Genomic DNA, 22,946 nt, shown 5'->3' with positions numbered 1-22,946 from the left:
CGGCCACGACCCCAGACCCAGAGTCCAGCTCCGACCCCACTCCGGCCCTCCCCCGACCCCAGACCCAGCGTCCAGCCCCGACCCCCCTCCGGCCCCGACCCCAGACCCAGCGTCCAGCCCCGACCCCCCTCCGGCCCCATAATGACCCCTCACCCAGCGTCCACTCCCATCCCCGTGTCCCCCCCAGTCCCAGCCCCTTGTCCAGCCCCATGTCCAGCCCTGTGTCCATCCTGCTGACCCCAGCCCCTTGCCCAGCCCCTTGCCCAGCCCCGTGTCCATCCTGCTGACCCCATCCCCATGTCCATCCTGCTGACCCCAGCCCATTGTCCAGCCCTGTGTCCATCCTGCTGACCCCAGACCCGTGTCCATCCTGCTGACCCCAGCCCCGTGTCCATCCTGCTGACCCCAGCCCCTTGTCCAGCCCCTTGTCCAGCCCCGTGTCCATCCTGCTGACCCCATCCCCATGTCCATCCTGCTGACCCCAGCCCATTGTCCAGCCCTGTGTCCATCCTGCTGACCCCAGACCCGTTTCCAGCCCCTTGTCCAGCCCCCCCAGCCCCTTGTCCAGACCCGTGTCCATCCTGCTGACCCCAGCCCCGTGCCCAGCCCCGTGTCCCCCCCGTGTCCCGCTGACCCCTGTCCTGGCGCAGATGGAGCCCCAGGATGACCCCCGGGAGATTCTCCTGCCCAGCTGGGAGGGCAGCGGCTCCCACGGCATCACCATCGCCCAGACTGACCACGGCGTCTTCGTGCGCCGCGTCCAGCAGAACTCGCCGGCCGCCCGCATGGGCGTGGTGCAGGAAGGTGGGGACACGGGGGGGCTGGGGACACCGGGGGGGCTGGGGACACCGGGGAGGGGGCTGGGGACAGCGGGGAGGGGGCTGGGGACAGCGGGGAGTGGGCTGGGGACACCGGGGAGGGGCTGGGGACACCGGGGGGGCCTTGGGGACACCAGGGGAGGGGTGGTTTAGGGACACGGGGAGGGTTTGGGGACAATGGGGGCCGTCCTGGTGACATCTCCTGCCTCTGTCCCCGTGCGTGGTGACCCCACGGTCACTCAGGTGGGGGGCAGGGGGCTCATCCCCGAGGGTTTTGGGGTTGAAAATGGGATTTTTGGGGTTGTTTGGTGGCACCTCCGGAGGTTCTGGCTCGGCCCCCAGGGGCGATGACGGGGTGGGGGCGGGGGTCCCTCCCGGTGTCCCCCCACCCGCTGAGCCGTCCCCGTCCCCAGGGGATCAGATCGTCAGCGCCACCGTGTACCTGGACTCGCTGCCGCCCGGGGAGGCGGCGCAGCTGCTGCAGACCATGGGGCAGCACGGGCTGGGGCTGCGGCTGCAGCGCCCCGGCGACCGCTCGCCACTGCCCGGCCACGGCCACGGACACGGACACGGACACGGCCACGGGGACGGACACGGACAGAGCAGCCCCGAGGTGGTGCTGGTGAGTGCGGGAGAGGGGGAGGATGAGGATGATGGGGAGGATGAGGATGGGGAGGAAGATGAGGATGAGGACGAGGATGAGGATGGGCATGAGATGAGGATGGGGATGAGACAGGGATGGGGATGAGGATGAGGAGGAGGATGAGGACAAGGATGAGGACGGGGATGACGATAACGATGAGGACGAGGGCAGGGATGAGGATGAGGATGAGGACGGGGATGAGGATGGGGATGAGGATGAGGATGCAGACGGGGATGATGATGAGGATGGGGATGAGGATGAGGATGAGGATGTGGACGGGGATGAGGATGAGGATGGGGATGAGACAGGGACGGGGATGAGGATGAGGATGAGGATGTGGACGGGGATGATGATGAAGATGTGGACGGGGATGAGGACGGGGATGATGATGAGGATGGGGATGAGGACGGGGATGAGGATGAGGATGCGGACAGGGATGAGGATGAGACAGGGATGAGGATGAGGATATGGACGGGGATGAGGATGAGGATGAGGACGGGGATGATGATGAAGATGTGGACGGGGATGAGGACGGGGATGATGATGAGGATGTGGACGGGGATGAGGACGGGGATGATGATGAGGATGGGGATGGCGATGAGGATGGGGATGGGGATGAGGATGAGGATGGGGATGGGGATGAGGATGAGGATGGGGATGGGGATGAGGATGAGCCCAGGGAGGAAGCAGCCCCCGCCCTCACTCCCTGCCCTGCCCTGCCCGCAGAGCGGCGATGATGAGGAGTACCGGCGCATCTTCACCACCAAGATCAAGCCGCGGCTGCGGCCCGAGGAGGCCACGCAGAGCAGAACCATCACCGTCACCCGCCGCGTCACCGCCTACACCGTGGACGTCACCGCCGACGGCCACCCCGGCCCCGAGGCCAACGGGCAGCTCGGACAGCCGGACGGGTCACTCCGCGCGTCCGGCGGGGCCCCGTGTCCGCGGGGGGAGGTGGCGGCCCCGGCCCCGCCCGCGGACGGGGGGAAGATCAAGATCCCGGCGCTGAAAATCCCCAAATTCGGGTTCCAGGCGGGCGGCGAAGCCCCGCGGGCGGACGTGCCCTGCTCGCCCCCCCCCGGACCCGTCCGGCCCGCGGGTGGACGTGGGGGTGGCCGGAGCCACCGGGGTCCCCTCCCCCCCGCCGGACGTCCCCGGCGCGGGCAAAGTCAAAATCCCACACTTGACCTTCCCCAAATTCTCGGCGCAGGGCGAGGCCGTGCCCCAGGTGGAAGGGGAGTGGAAAGGCCCCGCCTTCAAGAAGGTGGAAACGCCCCAAATTTCACTGTCGGACGTGAACCTGCACCTGAGGGGGCCCAGAGGGGAAGGGGACCTGGCTGGACTCGGCCCCAAGGGGCTCCAGGTGGACGTGAAGGGCGTGGAGATGGACACTGGCCTGAAGGGCATGGAGATGGACGCTGGCCTGAAGGGCGTGGAGATGGACATTGGCCTGAAGGGCGTGGAGATGGACACTGGCCTGAAGGGCGTGGAGATGGACACTGGCCTGAAGGGCGTGGAGATGGACACTGGCCTGAAGGGCGTGGAGATGGACATTGGCCTGAAGGGGCCGAAGGGAGCAGTGGATGTGTCCGTGCCCAGCGTGGGGGGTGAACTGAGGGGGCCCCAACTGGACCTTAAAGGGCCCCAAATGGGGGTGGAGGTGCCCGGGGTGGACATCCAAGGCCCCACGCTGAAGGGGCCCCAGGTGAGCGCCAAAACCCCCCAAATCTCCACACCTGACGTCGAGCTGGACCTCAAAGGGCCCGGGGTGAAGGGAAGCATGGAAGTTTGTGCCCCAAAACTGGAAGGGGAGCTGAAAACCCCCGGGCTGGACATCAAAGGCCCCAAAGTCGAGGTGGAAACCCCAGATTTGAACATCCAAGGGCCTGAGGGCAAACTGAAGTTCCCCAAGCTGAAAATGCCGAAATTCGGGGTGAAGGGAGAGACCCCCAGCGCTGATGTGACCCTTCCCAAAGGGGGGGTGGACGTGTCCGGCCCCAAGGTGGACGTCAGCATCCCCAGCGTGGACGTCAAGGGCCCCAGAGTGGACATTGAGGCGCCTGAAGTGGACATCCACAGCCCCGAGGGCAAGTTCAAGATGCCCAAATTCAAGATGCCCAAATTTGGGATGGGGGTCAGGGCAGAGGGTCCCGAGCTGGACGTGAACCTCCCAAAAGGAAACCTGGAGGTGTCCGGCCCCAGGGTGGACGTTGAGGCTCCAAATTTGGATATTGAGGGGCCTGAACTGCAGCTCAAGGCTCCCAAAATCTCCGTGCCGGACGTTGACCTGGCCCTGAACGGCGCCAAGGTCAGCGGCGACCTGGACGTGGCCGTGAAGGGCCCTGAACTGGACATGAGAGGGGCCAAAGTCGAGGTGGAAACCCCAGATCTGAACCTCCAAGGGCCTGAGGGAAAACTGAAATTCCCCAAGCTGAAAATGCCAAAATTCGGGGTGAAGGGAGAGAGCCCCGAGCTGGAGGTGACCCTTCCCAAGGGCAGAGTGGACGTTTCGGGGCCCGGACTGGACCTGCAGGGGCCCCAGGTGGGCACCAAAACCCCCCAAATCTCCTTGCCCGACATCGACCTGAGCCTCAGAGCGCCCAAGGTCAAGGCAGATTTGGATGTTTCCACCCCAAAACTGGAAGGAGAGCTGAAAACCCCCGGGCTGGACATCAAAGGCCCCAAAGTCGAGGTGGAAACCCCAGATTTGAACATCCAAGGGCCTGAGGGCAAACTAAAATTCCCCAAAATGAAAATGCCGAAATTTGGGGTGAAGGGAGAAAGCCCCGAGCTGGAGGTGACCCTGCCAAAGGGGGAGGTGGACATTTCCGCCCCAAAAGTGGACATTTCTGCCCCCAAGGTGGACATTTCTGCCCCAAAAGTGGATATTTCTGCCCCCAAGGTGGACATTTCTGCCCCAAAAGTGGACATTTCCACCCCAAAAGTGGATATTTCTGCCCCCAAGGTGGACATTTCCACCCCCAAGGTGGACATTGATGTCCCAAGCATGGATGTGGAAGGGCCAGAGGTCAAAGGGAAAGGCCTCAAGTTCAAAATGCCCGAACTCAACGTTCAGACCCCAAAAATCTCCATGCCAGACGTGGACCTGGGCTTGAAGGCCCCGAAGCTGAAAGGGGACGCTGGAATTCCTGGGCTGAAGGGTCCCAAAATCAACGTGAAAGGCCCCAAAGTGGATATGGAAGGTGCCAAAATGGATGTGAAGGGTCCCAAAATGGATGTGAAGGGTCCCAAAATGGACGTGAAGGGTCCTAAAATGGATGTGGAAGGTCCCAAGTTGGATGTGGAAGGTCCCAAGTTGGATGTTGACGTGCCTGAGGTGGACTTGGAATGTCCAGAAGGGAAACTGAAAGGCCCCAAATTCAAGATGCCGAAACTCAACATCAAATCCCCCAAAATCTCGATGCCGGATGTGGATTTGAACCTGAAGGGACCCAAAGTGAAGGGAGACGTGGACGTGTCCCTGCCCAAGGTGGGAGGGGATATGAAAGTTCCAGAAATGGACATGAAAGGGCCCAAAGTGGAGGTAGAGGTGCCCAGCGTGGCTGTGGAAGGGCCCGAGGGGAAGATCAAAGGCCCCAAGTTCAAGATGCCTGAAATGCACATCAAGACCCAGAAAATCTCCATGCCCGACGTGGACATCAAGCTCAAGGGCCCCAAGGGCAAGGGGGACGTGGAGGTGGCGGCGCCAAAGCTCGAGGGGGAACTGAAGGGCCCCGAAATCGACCTCAAGGGGCCCAAAATGGACATTGAGGCGCCTGATGTCGACATTCACGGGCCTGAGGGGAAGTTCAAGATGCCCAAATTCAAGATGCCCAAATTTGGGATGCCTGGGGTCAAGGCAGAGGGGCCTGAGGTGGAGGTGAACCTCCCAAAAGGAGACCTGGACGTGTCCGGCCCCAAGGTGGACATTGAGGGGCCAGAGGTGGACGTGGAGCTGCCCGAGGGGAAGGTCAAAGGCCCCAAGTTCAAGATGCCTGAAATGCATTTCAAGACCCCCAAAATCTCCATGCCCGACATCGACCTGAACCTGAAGGGCCCCAAGGTCAAAGGAGATGTTGATGTTTCCCTTCCCAAAGTGGAAGGGGAGCTGAAAGGTCCCGAATTCGACATCAAAGGCCCCAAAGTCGATGTTGATCTCCCCGATGTGGAAATTGAGGGGCCCGAGGGGAAGATCAAAGGCCCCAAGTTCAAGATGCCCGAGATGCACATCAAGGCCCCCAAAATCTCCATGCCCGACGTCGACTTCGGCCTGAAGGGCCCCAAGGTCAAGGGGGACATGGACGTGTCACTCCCCAAGCTGGAAGGAGACCTGAAGGGCCCTGAACTGGACATCAAGGGCCCCAAGGTGGACATTGAAGCTCCTGATGTCGACATTCACTGGCCTGAGGGAAAATTCAAGATGCCCAAATTCAAGATGCCCAAATTTGGGATGAAGGGAGAAGGACCAGAGGTGGACGTGAACCTCCCAACAGGAAACTGGACGTGTCCGGCCCCAAGGTGGACATTGAGGGGCCAGAGGTGGACGTGGAGCTGCCCGAGGGGAAGATCAAAGGCCCCAAGTTCAAGATGCCCGAAATGCATTTCAAGACTCCCAAAATCTCCATGCCAGACATCGACCTGAACCTGAAGGGCCCCAAAGTCAAGGGGGACGTCGATGTCTCTGTCCCAAAATTGGAGGGTGACCTGAAAGGTCCTGAACTGGACATCAAAGGCCCCAAAGTCGATGTTGATCTCCCCGACGTGGAGCTGGAAGGGCCTGAGGGGAAGATCAAAGGCCCCAAGTTCAAGATGCCTGAAATGAACATCAAGGCCCCCAAAATCTCCATGCCCGACTTTGATCTGAACCTGAAGGGCCCCAAAGTCAAGGGGGACGTGGACGTGTCACTGCCCAGCGTGGAAGGGGAGTTGAAAGGGCCAAAGTTGGACGTGAAAGGCCCCGAATTTGATGTTTCTGCCCCAGATGTGGAAATTGAGGGGCCCGAGGGGAAGATCAAAGGCCCCAAGTTCAAGATGCCCGAAATGAACATCAAGGCCCCGAAAATCTCCATGCCCGATGTCAACTTTGGCCTCAAAGGCCCCAAGGTCAAAGGTGATGTGGACGTGTCGGTCCCAAAACTGGAGGGTGACCTGAAGGGCCCTGAACTGGACATCAAGGGCCCCAAGGTGGACATTGATGTCCCAGATGTCGACATTCATGGACCCTGAGGGAAAATTCAAGATGCCCCAAATTCAAGATGCCCAAATTTGGGATGCCTGGGGTCAAGGCAGAGGGGCCTGAGGTGGAGGTGAACCTCCCAAAAGGAGACCTGGACGTGTCCGGCCCCAAGGTGGACATTGAGGGGCCAGAGGTGGACGTGGAGCTGCCCGAGGGGAAGATCAAAGGCCCCAAGTTCAAGATGCCTGAAATGCATTTCAAGACTCCCAAAATCTCCATGCCCGACATCGACCTGAACCTGAAGGGCCCCAAAGTCAAGGGGGACGTCGATGTCTCTGTTCCCAAATTGGAGGGTGACCTGAAGGGCCCTGAACTGGACATCAAGGGCCCCAAAGTGGACATTGATGTCCCAGATGTCGATATTCACGGCCCAGAAGGAAAATTCAAAATACCCAAATTCAAGATGCCCAAATTTGGGATGAAGGGAGAAGGACCAGAGGTGGAGGTGAACCTCCCAAAAGGAGACCTGGACGTGTCCGGCCCCAAGGTGGACATTGAGGGGCCAGAGGTGGACGTGGAGCTGCCCGAGGGGAAGATCAAAGGCCCCAAGTTCAAGATGCCCGAGATGCATTTCAAGGCCCCCAAAATCTCCATGCCAGACATCGACCTGAACCTGAAGGGCCCCAAAGTCAAGGGGGGTGTCGATGTCTCTGTCCCAAAATTGGAGGGTGACCTGAAAGGTCCAGATGTGAGCGTGAAAGGGCCGAAGGTGGATGTGGACGTTCCTGAGGTGGACGTTGAAGGTCCTGAGGGGAAGTGGAAGGGACCCAAGATCAAGATGCCAGAGATGAACATCAAGGCACCGAAATTTTCCCTGCCTGATGTCGACCTGAACCTGAAAGGTCCCAAACTGAAGGGAGAGGTGGGCGTGTCTGCCCCGAAAATAGAAGGAGACGTGAAAGTGCCGGATTTGGAATTGAAAGGACCCAAAGTGGACGTGGATGTCCCTGACGTGGAGCTGGAGTGTCCCGAGGGGAAGATCAAAGGCCCCAAGTTCAAGATGCCTGAAATGCACATCAAGGCCCCCAAAATCTCCATGCCAGACTTTGATCTGAACCTGAAGGGCCCCAAAGTCAAGGGGGACGTGGACGTGTCTGTCCCAAAAATTGAGGGAGATTTGAAGGCTCCAGACCTGGACATCAAAGGGCCCAAGGTCAATGTCGACCTCCCCGACGTGGAGCTGGAGTGTCCCGAGGGGAAGATCAAAGGCCCCAAGTTCAAGATGCCCGAGATGCATTTCAAAACCCCCAAAATCTCCATGCCCGACATCGACCTGAACCTGAAGGGCCCCAAAGTCAAGGGGGACGTCGACATTTCCGCCCCCAAACTGGAAGGTGACCTGAAGGGGCCTGAACTGGACATCAAAGGCCCCAAACTGGACATCGAGGCTCCCGACGTGGACATTGATCTCCCAGAGGGGAAGGTGAAGGGCCCCAAGTTCAAGATGCCCGAGATGCATTTCAAGGCCCCCAAAATCTCCATGCCTGACTTTGATCTCAACCTGAAGGGCCCCAAACTCAAGGGGGACGTCGATGTCTCTGTCCCCAAGCTGGAGGGGGACCTGCACGGCCCGGAGGTGTCACTGAAAGGTCCAAAAGTGGACGTCGAGGTTCCTGACGTGGAGCTGGAGTGTCCCGAGGGGAAAATCAAAGGTCCCAAGTTCAAGATGCCCGAGATGCACATCAAGGCCCCCAAAATCTCCATGCCAGATTTCGATCTCAATCTGAAGGGCCCCAAATTGAAGGGCGACGTTGATGTCTCTGTCCCCAAGATGGAAGGGGACCTGAAGGGCCCTGAATTGGACATCAAAGGCCCCAAAGTCAATGTTGATCTCCCTGATGTGGAGCTGGAGTGTCCCGAGGGGAAGATCAAAGGCCCCAAGTTCAAGATGCCTGAAATGAACATCAAGGCCCCCAAAATCTCTATGCCCGACATCGACCTGAACCTCAAAGGCCCCAAACTGAAGGGGGACGTCGATGTCTCTGTTCCCAAACTCGAGGGTGACCTGAAAGCCCCAGACCTGGACATCAAAGGCCCCAAAGTCGATGTTGATCTCCCCAGTGTTGAGTTGGAAGGTCCAGAGGGAAAAATCAAAGGCCCCAAGTTCAAGATGCCTGAAATGCACATCAAGGCCCCCAAAATCTCCATGCCTGACGTCGACTTCGGCCTGAAGGGCCCCAAGGTCAAGGGGGACATCGATGTCTCTGTCCCCAAGATTGAGGGTGACCTCAAGGGCCCCGAAATCGACCTCAAAGGCCCCAAGGTGGACATTGACGTTCCAGATGTTGACATTCACGGGCCAGAAGGAAAATTCAAAATGCCCAAATTCAAGATGCCCAAATTTGGGCTGAAGGGAGAAGGCCCTGATGTAAATCTCCCAAAAGGAGACCTGGAGGTGTCCGGCCCCAAGGTGGATGTTGAGATGCCGAGCGTGGACATTGAGGGGCCCGAGGGGAAGATCAAAGGCCCCAAGTTCAAGATGCCTGAAATGCATTTCAAAACCCCCAAAATCACCATGCCTGACATCGACCTGAACCTGAAAGGCCCCAAACTCAAGGGGGACGTCGATGTTTCCGTCCCTAAGCTGGAAGGGGACCTCAAGGGACCTGAACTGGACATCAAGGGCCCCAAAGTCGATGTTGATCTCCCCGACGTGGAGCTGGAAGGGCCCGAGGGGAAGATCAAAGGCCCCAAGTTCAAGATGCCCGAGATGCACATCAAGGCCCCCAAAATCTCCATGCCCGACGTCGACTTCGGCCTGAAGGGCCCCAAGGTCAAGGGGGACATGGATGTCTCTGTCCCCAAGCTGGAGGGCCCTGAACTGGACATCAAGGGCCCCAAGGTGGACATTGAAACTCCTGATGTCGACATTCATGGGCCTGAGGGGAAGTTCAAGATGCCCAAATTCAAGATGCCCAAATTTGGGATGAAGGGAGAAGGCCCCGAGGTGGAGGTGAACCTCCCAAAAGGAGACCTGGACGTGTCCGGCCCCAAGGTGGACATTGAGGGGCCAGAGGTGGACGTGGAGCTGCCCGAGGGGAAGATCAAAGGCCCCAAGTTCAAGATGCCTGAAATGCATTTCAAGACCCCCAAAATCTCCATGCCAGACGTTGATTTCAATCTGAAAGGCCCCAAACTGAAGGGGGATGTCGATGTCTCTGTTCCTAAACTCGAGGGTGACCTGAAGGGACCTGAACTGGACATCAAAGGCCCCAAAGTCGATGTTGATCTCCCCGACGTGGAAATTGAGGGGCCCGAGGGGAAGATCAAAGGCCCCAAGTTCAAGATGCCCGAGATGCACATCAAGGCCCCCAAAATCTCCATGCCTGACGTCGACTTCGGCCTGAAGGGCCCCAAGGTCAAGGGGGACATCGATGTCTCTGTCCCTAAGATTGAAGGTGACCTCAAGGGCCCCGAAATCGACATCAAGGGCCCCAAGGTGGACATTGAAACTCCTGATGTCAACATTCACGGGCCAGAAGGGAAAATAAAATTCCCCAAGTTCAAGATGCCCAAATTTGGAGTCCCTGGCTTCAAAGCAGAGGGGCCTGAGGTGGACGTGAACCTCCCAACAGGAAACCTGGACGTGTCCGGCCCCAAGGTGGACATTGAGGGGCCAGAGGTGGACGTGGAGCTGCCCGAGGGGAAGATCAAAGGCCCCAAGTTCAAGATGCCCGAGATGCATTTCAAGACCCCCAAAATCTCCATGCCTGATGTTGACTTTAACCTCAAAGGCCCCAAAGTCAAGGGGGACGTTGATGTCTCTGTTCCCAAACTCGAGGGAGACCTGAAAGGTCCTGAATTGGACATCAAAGGCCCCAAAGTCGATGTTGATCTCCCCGACGTGGAAATTGAGGGGCCCGAGGGGAAGATCAAAGGCCCCAAGTTCAAGATGCCCGAGATGCACATCAAGGCCCCCAAAATCTCCATGCCCGACGTCGACTTCGGCCTGAAGGGCCCCAAGGTCAAGGGGGACATCGATGTCTCTGTCCCTAAGATTGAGGGTGACCTCAAGGGCCCCGAAATCGGCCTCAAAGGCCCCAAGGTGGACATTGAAGCTCCAGATGTTGATATTCACGGCCCAGAAGGGAAAATTAAGATGCCCAAGTTCAAGATGCCCAAATTCGGATTTTCCGGGCCGAAAGTTGAGGGCCCCGAGGTGGACGTGACCCTCCCCGAGGCCGAGCTCAACATTTCGGGTCCCAAAGTCGACGTTTCAGTGCCTGAGCTGGAGCTGGAGGGCCCCGACGGGAAACTGAAGGGCCCCAAGTTGAAGAAGCCGGAGCTGCAGTTCAACGTTCCCAAAATCTCCATGCCCGACATCGACCTGAACCTCAAGGGCCCCAAACTGAAGGGGGACCTGGACGCTTCCCTGCCCCAGGTGGAGGGCGAGCTGAAAGGCCCCAAACTGGACATCAAGGGGCCAGAGCTGGACCTGGAGGGGCCCAAGGTTGACCTCGAAGGAAAAGCTAAAAAATCCAGGTTTAAACTTCCCAAGTTTGGCTTTTCTGGCCCCAAAGTTCAAAGCCCCGAGGTGGATGTGAAGCTGAAGAAGCCTGAGGTGGAGCTGTCCGGCCCAAAGGTCGAGGTCCAGGCTCCGGATTTGGACGTCCAGGGGAAATCCAAGGGCTCCAAATTCAAAATGCCTTTCCTGAACATTTCTTCACCCAAAGTGTCGATGCCGGACGTGGAGCTGAACCTGAAGGGGCACAAAATGAAAGGGGAGTTCGACCTGTCCACCCCCAAACTGGAAGGGGAGCTGAAAGGGCCTGAGGTGGACATCAAGGGCCCCAAGGTCAACATCGAGACCCCCGAGGTGGACGTTCACGGCCCAGAGGGGAAAATCAAAATGCCCAAGTTCAAAATGCCCAAATTCGGGTTTAAAGGGGAGGGGCCAGAAGTGGACATGAACCTGCCCACGGGAGAACTGGACGTGTCCGGCCCTAAAGTGGACATTGAGGGTCCGGAGGTGGACATTGAGGGGCCGGAGGGGAAGATCAAAGGCCCCAAGTTCAAGATGCCCGAGATGAACATCAAAGCCCCCAAAATCTCCATGCCCGACATCGACCTGAACCTGAAGGGCCCCAAGGTCAAGGGGGACGTGGACGTGTCCCTGCCCCAGGTGGACCTGAAAGGACCCAAGGTGGATGTGGAGGGTCCCGACATGGACCTTGAAGGTCCAAAGGGGAAAATCAAAGGCCCCAAATTCAAGATGCCTGAAATGAACATCAAAGCTCCCAACATCTCCATGCCCGACCTGGACCTGAACCTGAAGGGCCCCAAGGTCAAAGGGGGGGTGGACGTCGATCTGTCCGCACCAAAAATCGAAGGGGACCTGAGCTTGCCGGACGTGGACATCAAAGGCCCCAAGGTGGACATTGAAGGGCCAGAGCTGGACATTGAAGGGCCAGAGGGGAAGATCAAAGGCCCCAAGTTCAAGATGCCCGAGATGCACATCAAGGCCCCCAAAATCTCCATGCCCGACTTTGATCTGAACCTGAAGGGCCCCAAGGTCAAGGGGGACATGGATGTCTCTGTCCCCAAGATTGAAGGTGACCTGAAGGGCCCTGAACAGGATATCAAAGGCCCCAAAGTGGACATTGAGGCGCCTGATGTCGACATTCACGGGCCTGAGGGAAAATTCAAGATGCCCAAATTCAAGATGCCCAAATTTGGGCTGAAGGGAGAAGGCCCCGAGGTGGACGTGAACCTCCCAAAAGGAGACCTGGACGTGTCCGGCCCCAAGGTGGACATTGAGGGGCCAGAGGTGGACGTGGAGCTGCCCGAGGGGAAGATCAAAGGCCCCAAGTTCAAGATGCCCGAGATGCATTTCAAGACCCCCAAAATCTCCATGCCCGACATCGATCTGAACCTGAAGGGCCCCAAAGTCAAGGGGGACGTCGATGTCTCTGTTCCAAAATTGGAGGGTGACCTGAAAGGTCCTGAACTGGACATCAAAGGTCCCAAAGTCGATGTTGATCTCCCCGACGTGGAGCTGGAAGGGCCTGAGGGGAAGATCAAAGGCCCCAAGTTCAAGATGCCTGAAATGAACATCAAGGCCCCCAAAATCTCCATGCCCGACTTTGATCTGAACCTGAAGGGCCCCAAAGTCAAGGGGGACGTGGACGTGTCACTGCCCAGCGTGGAAGGGGAGCTGAAAGGGCCAAAGTTGGACGTGAAAGGCCCCGAATTCGATGTTTCTGCCCCAGATGTGGAAATTGAGGGGCCCGAGGGGAAGATCAAAGGCCCCAAGTTCAAGATGCCCGAAATGAACATCAAGGCCCCCAAAATCTCCATGCCCGATTTTGACCTGAACCTGAAGGGCCCCAAACTCAAGGGGGACGTTGATGTTTCCGTCCCTAAGCTGGAAGGGGACCTCAAGGGACCTGAACTGGACATCAAAGGCCCCAAAGTCGATGTTGATCTCCCCGACGTGGAAATTGAGGGGCCCGAGGGGAAGATCAAAGGCCCCAAGTTCAAGATGCCCGAGATGCACATCAAGGCCCCCAAAATCTCCATGCCCGACGTCGACTTCGGCCTGAAGGGCCCCAAGGTCAAGGGGGACATCGATGTCTCTGTCCCCAAGATTGAGGGTGACCTCAAGGGCCCCGAAATCGACATCAAGGGCCCCAAGGTGGACATTGATGTTCCAGATGTCGATATTCACGGGCCCGAGGGGAAGTTCAAGATGCCCAAATTCAAGATGCCCAAATTTGGGCTACCCGGTGTCAAGGCTGAAGGCCCCGAGGTGGAGGTGAACCTCCCAAAAGGAGACCTGGACGTGTCCGGCCCCAAGGTGGACATTGAGGGGCCAGAGGTGGACGTGGAGCTGCCCGAGGGGAAGATCAAAGGCCCCAAGTTCAAGATGCCTGAAATGCATTTCAAGACCCCCAAAATCTCCATGCCTGACATCGACCTGAACCTGAAGGGCCCTAAGGTCAAAGGAGATGTTGATGTTTCCCTTCCCAAAGTAGAAGGGGAGCTGAAAGGTCCCGAATTCGACATCAAGGGCCCCAAAGTCGATGTTGATCTCCCTGATGTGGAGCTGGAAGGGCCCGAGGGGAAGATCAAAGGCCCCAAGTTCAAGATGCCCGAGATGCACATCAAGGCCCCCAAAATCTCCATGCCCGACGTCGACTTTGGCCTGAAGGGCCCCAAGGTCAAGGGGGACATGGATGTGTCACTCCCCAAGCTGGAAGGAGACCTGAAGGGACCTGAACTGGACATCAAGGGCCCCAAGGTGGACATTGAGGCTCCAGATGTCGACATTCACGGCCCAGAAGGAAAAATAAAGTTTCCCAAATTCAAGATGCCCAAATTTGGGCTGAAGGGAGAAGGCCCCGAGGTGGAGGTGAACCTCCCAAAAGGAGACCTGGACGTGTCCGGCCCCAAGGTGGACATTGAGGGGCCGAGCGTGGACATTGAGGGGCCGGAGGGGAAGATCAAAGGCCCCAAGTTCAAGATGCCTGAGATGCACATCAAGGCCCCCAAAATCTCCATGCCCGACCTGGATCTGAACTTGAAGGGCCCCAAAGTCAAAGGAGATGTTGATGTTTCCCTTCCCAAAGTGGAAGGGGAGCTGAAAGGTCCCGAGGTCAACGTCACCGCCCCCGATGTCACCATCGACAGCCCCGAGGGCAAATTCAAACTGCCCAAGTTCAAGATGCCCAAATTCTCCATGCCTGGGTTCAAAGGGGACGGGGTGGACGTGGACCTGACCCTCCCCAAGGGCGACGTGGCCGTTTCGGGCCCCAGCGTGGACATTGAGGGGCCGGAGCTGAGCGTGGACGGGAAAGTCAAAGGTCCCAAATTTTCCATGCCCGAGATGAACATCAAGGCCCCCAAAATCTCCATGCCCGATGTCGACTTCAACCTCAAAGGCCCCAAACTCAAGGGAGACGTCGATGTCTCTGTCCCCAAACTCGAGGGTGACCTGAAAGGTCCCGAATTTGACATCAAAGGCCCCAAAGTCGATGTTGATCTCCCCAGTGTTGAGCTGGAAGGTCCAGAGGGGAAGATCAAAGGCCCCAAGTTCAAGATGCCCGAGATGAACATCAAGGCCCCCAAAATCTCCATGCCCGACGTCGACTTTAACCTCAAAGGCCCCAAGGTCAAGGGGGACATCGATGTCTCTGTCCCCAAGCTGGAGGGGAACCTGCAGTGCCCAGACATCGACATCAAGGGCCCCAAATTGGACATTCAGGCGCCAGATGTGACCTTGGAAGGGCCCAAGGTCAAGATGCCCGAAATGCACGTCAAGACCCCCCAAATTTCCATGCCCGACATTGACCTGAACCTGAAGGGCCTGAAGGTCAAAGGTGACGCCGACCTGCAGGGCCCCAAGCTCGAGGGGGGGCTGAAGGGCCCCGAGCTCGACATCAAAGGCCCCAAAATCGACATCGAGGGCCCGGCGGTCGACGTCGACGGTCTGGAGGGCAAAGTGAAGCTGCCCAAAATGAAAATCCCCAAATTTGGCCTTAAAGGGGAAGGTCCCGACGTGGACGTGAACTTGCCGAAGGCCGAGGTGGATCTGTCCGGCCCCAAGGTTGATCTGGGCCTGCCCGAGGCCAACCTTGAAGGTCTGGAGGGCAAAGTGAAGGGTCCTAAGCTGAAAATGCCCGAAATGCACGTGAACGTCCCCAAAATCTCCATGCCCGAGATAGACTTGAACCTGAAAGGGCACAAAACCAAGGGCGGCTTCGACGTTTCCGCCCCGAAGGTGGAAGGTCACCTGAAAGGGCCCGAGGTCGAGCTCAAGGGCCCCGAATTTGGGGTGAAAGGCCCCGAAGTTGACATCGAATGTCCCGATCTGAGCGTGGAGGGCCCCGAGGCCAACGTCAAACTTCCCAAATTCAAAAAGTCCAAATTTGGGTTCGGGATGAAAAGCCCCAAGGCGGAGGTCATACCTGATTTACCTGAGGTGGAGCTGAGCGTGGAGTCACCTGAGGCCCACCTGTCCGGCAAGGGCAAGAAGAGCAAGTTCAAGATGCCCAAAATCCACATGAGCGGCCCCAAGGTGAAGGGGAAGAAAGGAGCGTTCGAGGTGAACGCCGAGCCGGACGCCGAGCTCAGCGCCGCCGGCCCCGAGGGCGCCGCCAAATCCCCCAGGGCCAGGAAACACATGTTTGGGAAGATCTCCTTCCCCGACGTGGAATTCGACCTCAAATCGCACAAATCCCGCGGGGAGCTCCCGAAAGTCGAGGGCGACCTGGAGGCCAAAGGCCCCAGCCTCAACGTGGACGCTGAAGGTCCCGAGGTGAACCTGGAAAGCCCAAAATTCAAACTGCCAGGTGTCCAGGTGGGCGCGGGGGACGTGGAAATCGGGGGGCACCTGAAGGGCCCCGCGGCGGACGTCGACGTGAAAGGACCAAAAGTGAAAGGCGAGGTTGGCGCGGCTGGAGCACAACTGGAAGGTCCCGAGGTGAAACTGGGATGGCCCAAGGGGGGAAAGGCGGGTTTGGGGCTGGAGATGCCGGACGTGAGCGCGGACGTGAAGCTCCAAGGGCCCCAAATCTCCCGGCCTGAGCTGGAGGGGAACCTGAAAGGACCAAAATTAACGGGAGATTTGGACATTTCGGGCTCCGCCCAAGGGCCCGGCGTCACCCTGGGCGTCCCCTGCTCCGTCCAGTCCCCGGGGGCCGCCCTGGACCTCCAGGGGCCCTCGCTGGACGCGTCCGGCCCGGAGTTGGATGTCAACCTGAAAGGACCAAAGTTGAAAGGAGACGTTGGCGTCAAAACCCCGCAAGTGTCGGCGGACGACTCCGGCTTCGAGATTCTGGGGGGCACCATCAAACTCCCGTCCCTGAAGCTGCCCCAGTTCAGCCTCTCCGGCCCCGGCGGGGACGGGGGGGTCGCGCTGGAGGGCCCCCAGGTCAAGGGGGGGCTGAAGGGCCCCGGTTTGGGGCCGGAAGGTCCCGAGGTGGAGCTGAAAGGGCCGAAAATCAGCGCGCCGGACGTCGACCTGAGGCTGAAAGGACCAAACGTGGACGTGGCCGGAGACATCCAAGGGCCGAAGGTCAAGGGCGCGGCCGAGGCCACGCTGGGCGCCGGCTCCGGAACCTTCCAGAGCCCCAGGGCGTGCGGCGAGGGCGGGCAGGTCAAGGTGTCCTTCCCCAGGCTGAGGATGCCCAAATTCGTCTTCTCGGAGGCCGAGGCCAAGGGCCGCGAGGTCGGCGTGGACGTCGAGTTCCCCGAGGCGGAGCCGGAGCCGGAGGAGGCCGAGGCCGGGCTGAAGAGATCCAAGCTGAAGATGCCCAAATTCGCCTTCTCCAAGCAGAAAGGGCCGGGCATGGGCTCCAAGGGCAGCCTGGCCCAGCCCGAGCCGGCGGCCAGGGCCAAGTTCTCGCTGTTCCGCGGGCGGCGCGCGCGGCCGCGCTCCTCCTCCTTCGGCGACCAGCCCCCGCCCGAGCCCCCCTGCCCGCCCCACGCCAAATTCGGGACCTTCGGGGGCTCCAGGGGGGGCTTCGAGCACGGGGGGACCCCCAAGTCCCGCCTGGGCTCGGCCTCGTCCTGCGAGCTGGCCAGGGAGTGACCGCGGGGGGAGGGGTTGTACATAGCCGGACACAGCGGGGGGAGGGGCGGGGGTCCCCCCACCCCTTTTTTGGGGTCCTCCCTGTGCTGAGAGCTTCGATTTCCCCCCGCGTTTTTCCTTTTTTTTTTTTTTTTTTTTTGATATTTTTATTGGGGTTTATTTTTGTCCCCCCGTTTTATTTTTTTTTTTTTTCTCCCTCCAACTCCCCCCCCACAAAAAAAAACCAAAAAATATTTTCAGTGTTTGGTTCGTGGAAATGATTTTCTTTTTTTTTTTTTGTCTTCCCCCCCCAGCAATTTTTTAACTTTCTTTTTTTTTTTTTTTTCCCCCCCGGGACTGAAGGTTCTGTTGGGTCGATGGATTTACTCAAAGTTTTGGGTTTTTTTCGGCTTGTGAAAGAAATGGAACCAAAGCTGAGGATTTCATTTAAATAACATCCAAATCTGTGGATTTATTAATAAAAAACTAACCAAAGCCATGGATATATTCCATAAATTAACCAAACCTGTGGATATATTCAGTACATTAACCAAAGCCGTGGATGTATTAAAAAAATAAAGCAAAGCCATGGATTTACTAAAAAAAAAAAAAAAAAACCAAATAAAATAGAATTATGTTTTAAAAGCACGAAGTAAAAATGTGGATCCATTATAAAGAATCTGTTAAATTAATTTTTTAAAAAATTAAATAAATTAGCTAACAGAGACAAAATTGGATCTGTCAAGAAAATAAACCAAAGAAAAGGGGATCTCTTGAAAAACAAATGCAAACAGATTTATCCAAAGAAATAAACCAAAAATACAGATTTATTTAAAAATGAACCAAAAAAACCGTGGATTTATTAAAAAATAAACCGAACCCGTGAAATTATGAAGTAAAATACAGCAAAACCGTGGGTTTATAAATAAAAACAAACCAAAAAAAAAAAAGGTGGGTTTATAAATAAAAACAAACCTGAGACGCGTCCCCGGCGCTGGGTTTAATCCGAGTTTAATCCGAGTTTAATCCGAGTTTAATCCGCGGGGATCGAATGTCCCGAGGAGCTCGAGATTCTCCCCGGCTCCTTTTCCTTTCCTGGGCTGTTTTTTTGTTGTTTTTGTTACATTCTTTGTATTATAGTTTGATAAAAACACCCGTTCCCGTCTCCTTTAGCCCCAAAATTCAAAGGTGCGTCCGGGATAAAGTTTTGTTTATGAGGATTTTTTTGGGGTGGGAAATTTAAATAAATTAAAATTGTTTAAAAAAAAAAAAAAAATCCCCATTAAATATAAACCTGTTCCCTTTGCAGCACTTTAACGGCGAATTAACGGGAGAAAAGCCAGGGTGGAAAATGCAAATAAAAAACGTTTATTAACCGCGACTTCGCTGCCTTTGGGGTGTTTTTTAAAGCTCGGATTTGGGGTTTTCTGCTCCAATCGGATTTTTGGGTCACGATTCTCTCTCCTAAAAAATTTGGGGTCTTGTTCCGCCCCCCCCGCCCCGCCCCCATCTCAAATTTCAGGTCTCCACCCCCTCCCATTGCCCCTCCCCCCCGGGGTCATTTTGCCCCCCTCCCCCCGCGGTTCCTGCCCCTCCCCCTCCCCTAAAATCCCCCCCAATTTTTGTTCCTCCCGGCCGCCAGGGGGCGCTGCTGCGCATCCCCCATTTTAGCGAGCGGGGCGAGCAGAACCGCTGAATGGTGGACCGGAAGTCGGCCATGTTGGCCTGGTGACTCATGGGAGTTGTAGTCTTGTAAATAAGCCGTAATTCCGGTCACGTGCGCTAGTGCATTCTGGGAACTGTAGTTTTAAATTCGAGGCGAGAACGGAAGTGGCTTGGCGGCCATGCTGCTCCCGAAGCACTCTGGGAGTTGTGGTTTTTTCAATGAAGGCGGGGCTGGGCTGGCGCCCAGTGCATGCTGGGAGCTGTAGTTTCCTACGGTACCCCGGGGGAGTCTCCGCCTCACCCCGCCCAGCCCCACCCATATGACATCACCCACACAGAGGCATTGTGGGTACGCGGCCACCTTTACTCAGGGACGGTCACCACCCTGTCCGGGGGGTCCGGGTGTGCACCGAGGGTCCTCAGGTGTCCCCAGGTGCTCACGGCAGGTCCTTCCAGCGTCCATTGGGGGTTCCCAGGTGTGTCCCACCTGTCCCAGCGCTCTGCAGCGCTGCCCCGAGCCGGGTTAGCGCAGTCCCACCTGTCCCAGGTGTGTCCCCAGCTGTGTCCCACCTGTCCCAGGTGTGTCTCAGGTGTGCTCAGGTGTATCCCAGGTGTGTCCCAGGCGTGTCTCAGCTGTCCAGGCGTGTCCCAGGCGTGTCCCAGGTGTGTTCCAGCTGTCCCATCTGTCCCAGCTGCCCCTCAGCAGCACTGCCCCGAGCCGGGTTAGCGCAGTCCCACCTGTCCCAGGTGTGTCTCAGCTGTCCCAGGTGTATCCCAGGTGTGTCCCAGCTGCCCCTCAGCAGCGCCGCCCCGAGCCCGGGTATCTCTCGCTCAGCTGTCCCAGGTGTGTCCCAGGTGTGTCTCAGCTGTCTCAGGTGTATCCCAGGTGTGTCTCAGCTGTCCCAGGTGTGTTCCAGGTGTGTCTCAGCTGTCTCAGGTGTATTCCAGGTGTATCCCAGCTGTCACAGGCGTGTCCCAGGTGTATCTCAGCTGTCCCAGGTGTATCCCAGCTGTCACAGGCATGTCCCAGGTGTATCTCAGCTGTCCCAGGTGTGTTCCAGGTGTGTCCCAGCTGTCCCAGGTGTGTCCCAGCTGTCCAGGCGTGTCCCAGGTGTGTCCCATCTGTCCCAGCTGCCCCTCAGCAGCGCCGCCCCGAGCCCGGGTATCTCTGGCTCAGCTGTCCCAGGTGTGTCTCAGCTGTCTCAGGTGTGTTCCAGGTGTATCCCAGCTGTCGCAGGTGTATCCCAGCTGTCCCAGGTGTGTCACAGGTGTGTCCCAGCTGTCCCCAGCTGCCCCTCAGCAGCGCCGCCCCGAGCCCGGGTATCTCTGGCTCAGCTCCCGCCGGAAGTGGCGGAACAGGCGCCGGTTGTGCCCCAGCTCGGCCTCGCGGCTCCCGTGGAACCCCCCGGGCTCCTTGAAGCCCCGGTGGGCGACGAAGGCGCCGTCCAGCACCGCGAAACGGAACCCGGCCACGTGCAGCTCGCAGGCCTGGGGAGGGGCAGTGAGACCCCCGCGGAGCCTTGGGACCCCCAGGGACCCCCCAGAGACCCCTCAGAGCACCCAGGGACCCCCAGAGCACCCAGGGACCCCCCAGAGAACACAGGGACCCCCCTAGAGCACCCAGGGACCCCCCATGGAGCACCCCCAGACCCCTCAGAGCACCCAGGGACCCCCCAGAGCACCCAGGGAACCCCCAGAGACCCCTCAGAGCACCCAGGGACCCCCCCAGAGACCCCTCAGAGCACCCAGGGACCCCCCCAGAGACCCCTCAGAGCACCCAGGGACCCCACAGAGCACCCAGAGACCCCACAGAGCACCCAGGGACCCCCCCAGAGCACCTAGGGACCCCCATGGAGCACCCCCAGACCCCTCAGAGCACCCAGGGACCCCCCAGAGCACCCAGGGACCCCATGGGCACCCAGAGACCCCCATAAAACACCCCCAGACTCCCCAAAGAATCCACAGCCCCTCTACACCACCCCTGTACCATTCCCAGACCCCCCAGAACTCCCCACTGGCATCCCCCGCCCCCGGGACCACCCCGGGACCACCCCCCAGCGCCCCCAGCCCCCCACCTGGCTGATGCGGTTGAAGCCGTACTGCAGGAACCGCTCGTCGAAGGGGGGGACACCGAGGGCGGGGGCCACGTAAAACGGCTCCCAGGGGTCCCTCCAGGGCACCTCGTAGGCCACGCGCATTCGGGGGGGCCCGGGCAGCGCCCCCCAGCGCCCGAAGTCGGTGGGGGCCTGGCAGCGGGGGCACAGCGCCCCGTAGAACGGGCGCGCGTCCCCCGCGCCCCAGAGGCGCAGCAGCTCCGCCTTGGAGCGCGGCAGGCGCAGCCCCGAGCGCACCTCGAAGGCGGGGAGCACCCACAGCAGCCGCGCCCAGGGGACCCCCGGGGCACTGGGGTCACTCGGGGCATTGGGGTCACTCGGGGCATTGGGGTCACTCAGAGAGTTGGGGTCACTCAGAGAGTTGGGGTCACTCAGGGCTTTGGGGTCACTCAGGGCTTTGGGGTTACTCAGAGAGTTGGGGTCACTCAGGGCATTGGGGTCACTCGGGGCATTGGGGTCACTCAGGGCATTGGGGTCACTCAGGGCTTTGGGGTCACTCAGGGCATTGGGGTCACTCAGAGCTTTGGGGTCACTCAGGGCATTGGGGTCACTCAGGGCATTGGGGTCACTCTGTGCCCTGTGGTCACTCTGTGCCCTGTGGTCACTCAGGGCATTGGGGTCACTCTGTGCCCTGTGGTCACTCAGGGCTTTAGGGTCACTCTGTGCCCTGTGGTCACTCTGTGGCCTGTGGTCACTCAGCTCCCAGAGACCCTCGGGGACCTCGATGGCGTTGGGGACACCGGGGTCACTCAACTCATGGGCACCCCCCAAACTTTTGGGGACCCCCAGGCCACCAGGAACCCCCAAAGCTTTTGGCTGCCCCAAATCCCCCGGAGACCCCAAATTCTCCCGAATATCCAAAGTTTCGGGGTTCCCCACATCCCTCGGAGCTCGGGGGTCCCCCCGCCCGCCCCAGTTTTTGGGGTGCAGCCCCCCGGTCCGCAGCAGCTCCAGGAACCCCTCGCGCAGCCCCGGGCTCGGCACCACGTCCGCGTCCACCATGAGCACGAAGCGCTGCCCCGCCGCGGGCGGGGGTCCCGCGCCGAGCCCCCCGCCCGCCGCCCCCTGCCAGGCCACGTTCCTCAGCAGGTTCCCGGGGTACGGCACCCCCAGGCTGTAACTGGGGGGGTCCTCGGCCGCCAGCCTGGCCAGCGCCCCCCGGCACCCCCCGGGGCTCGGGGCGCCCCGCGGCGGGTCCGGGACGGTGGGCGGGGGTCCCGCCGCCCCCAGCACCACGTGCAGCCTCAGTCGGGCGCGCAGCCCCCGGCAGGGCCCCCCCAGAAGGGCCAGCAGCTCCTCCAGCCCCCGGCGGGGCGCCCCCAGCACGGCCAGGGACAGCGGCCCCCGCCAGGGCCCCCCCAGCGCCGCCGCCGCCCGCCCGGGGCTGCCGTGCGCCGCCAGCACCAGCTCGGGGCGGGGGGCGCGGGCCCAGCCCGGAGCCCCCAGCACGTCCCGGTAGACGCGGAACGCGCCCGACGCGTCCAGAACGCCCCGGGGGGCGCGGCGGGGCCGGGGGGGGCGCGGCGGCGGCAGCGCCCGCAGGTAGAGGGTCTGCAGCAGAGCCAGAGCCCCCAGCAGCCACGCGCAGCCCCCCAAAAACCGCGCCCGGGCCATGGGGACGGGGGAGTGGGGGGATTGGGGGCACTGGGGGGGACTCTGGGGGCACTGGGGGATTGGGGGGATTGGGGGGATTGGGGGGACTGGGGGGACTGGGGGGAATGGGGGGAGTGGGAGGAGTGGGGGGATTGGGGGGACTGGGGGGGACTCTGGGGGCACTGGGGGATTGGGGGCACTGGGGGATTGGGGGGACTGGGGGATTGGGGGGTCTAGGGGGATCTGGGGGCACTGGGGGCACTGGGGGCACTGGGGGCACCGGCAGAGGGGATGGGGGGCACTGGGAAGGTACTGGGAGCTACTGGGGGTGACTGGGAGGGGTCGCAGGGCTGTCCTGGGCGGATTC

The 22,946-nt window shown here is 59.5% G+C and overlaps 2 protein-coding genes across 2 annotated transcripts; one reads left to right on the top strand and one right to left on the bottom strand.

Moving 5' to 3' along the window:
• Nucleotides 1-640: 640 nt before the first annotated feature.
• Nucleotides 641-17,228, top strand: LOC306816877 (neuroblast differentiation-associated protein AHNAK-like; the record flags this gene model as incomplete). The annotated part of the gene is given in 8 exon segments (XM_079333320.1): nucleotides 641-804; nucleotides 1,232-1,440; nucleotides 2,188-2,372; nucleotides 2,494-5,954; nucleotides 5,957-6,681; nucleotides 6,683-6,703; nucleotides 6,705-7,052; nucleotides 7,206-17,228. Coding segments are annotated over 8 exon segments (15,126 nt in total). The 5' UTR covers nucleotides 641-650.
• Nucleotides 17,229-20,168: 2,940 nt separating this feature from the next.
• B4GAT1 (beta-1,4-glucuronyltransferase 1) lies at nucleotides 20,169-22,622 on the bottom strand (the record flags this gene model as incomplete). Its single annotated transcript, XM_079333319.1, has 2 exons — nucleotides 20,948-22,622; nucleotides 20,169-20,360 (listed from the first exon to the last, which is right to left on the bottom strand). The coding sequence occupies exons 1-2, from the start codon at nucleotides 22,598-22,600 to the stop codon at nucleotides 20,169-20,171; spliced, it is 1,845 nt and encodes a 614-aa protein (XP_079189445.1). The 5' UTR covers nucleotides 22,601-22,622.
• Nucleotides 22,623-22,946: the final 324 nt, after the last annotated feature.

The sequence above is a fragment of the Erithacus rubecula genome, assembly GCF_903797595.1.
Source record: "Erithacus rubecula genome assembly, contig: scaffold_959_arrow_ctg1, whole genome shotgun sequence".
Taxonomy (NCBI): domain Eukaryota; kingdom Metazoa; phylum Chordata; class Aves; order Passeriformes; family Muscicapidae; genus Erithacus; species Erithacus rubecula.
Note: the sequence above shows the minus strand (reverse complement) of the source record. Positions and strands in the feature narration are given on the sequence as shown.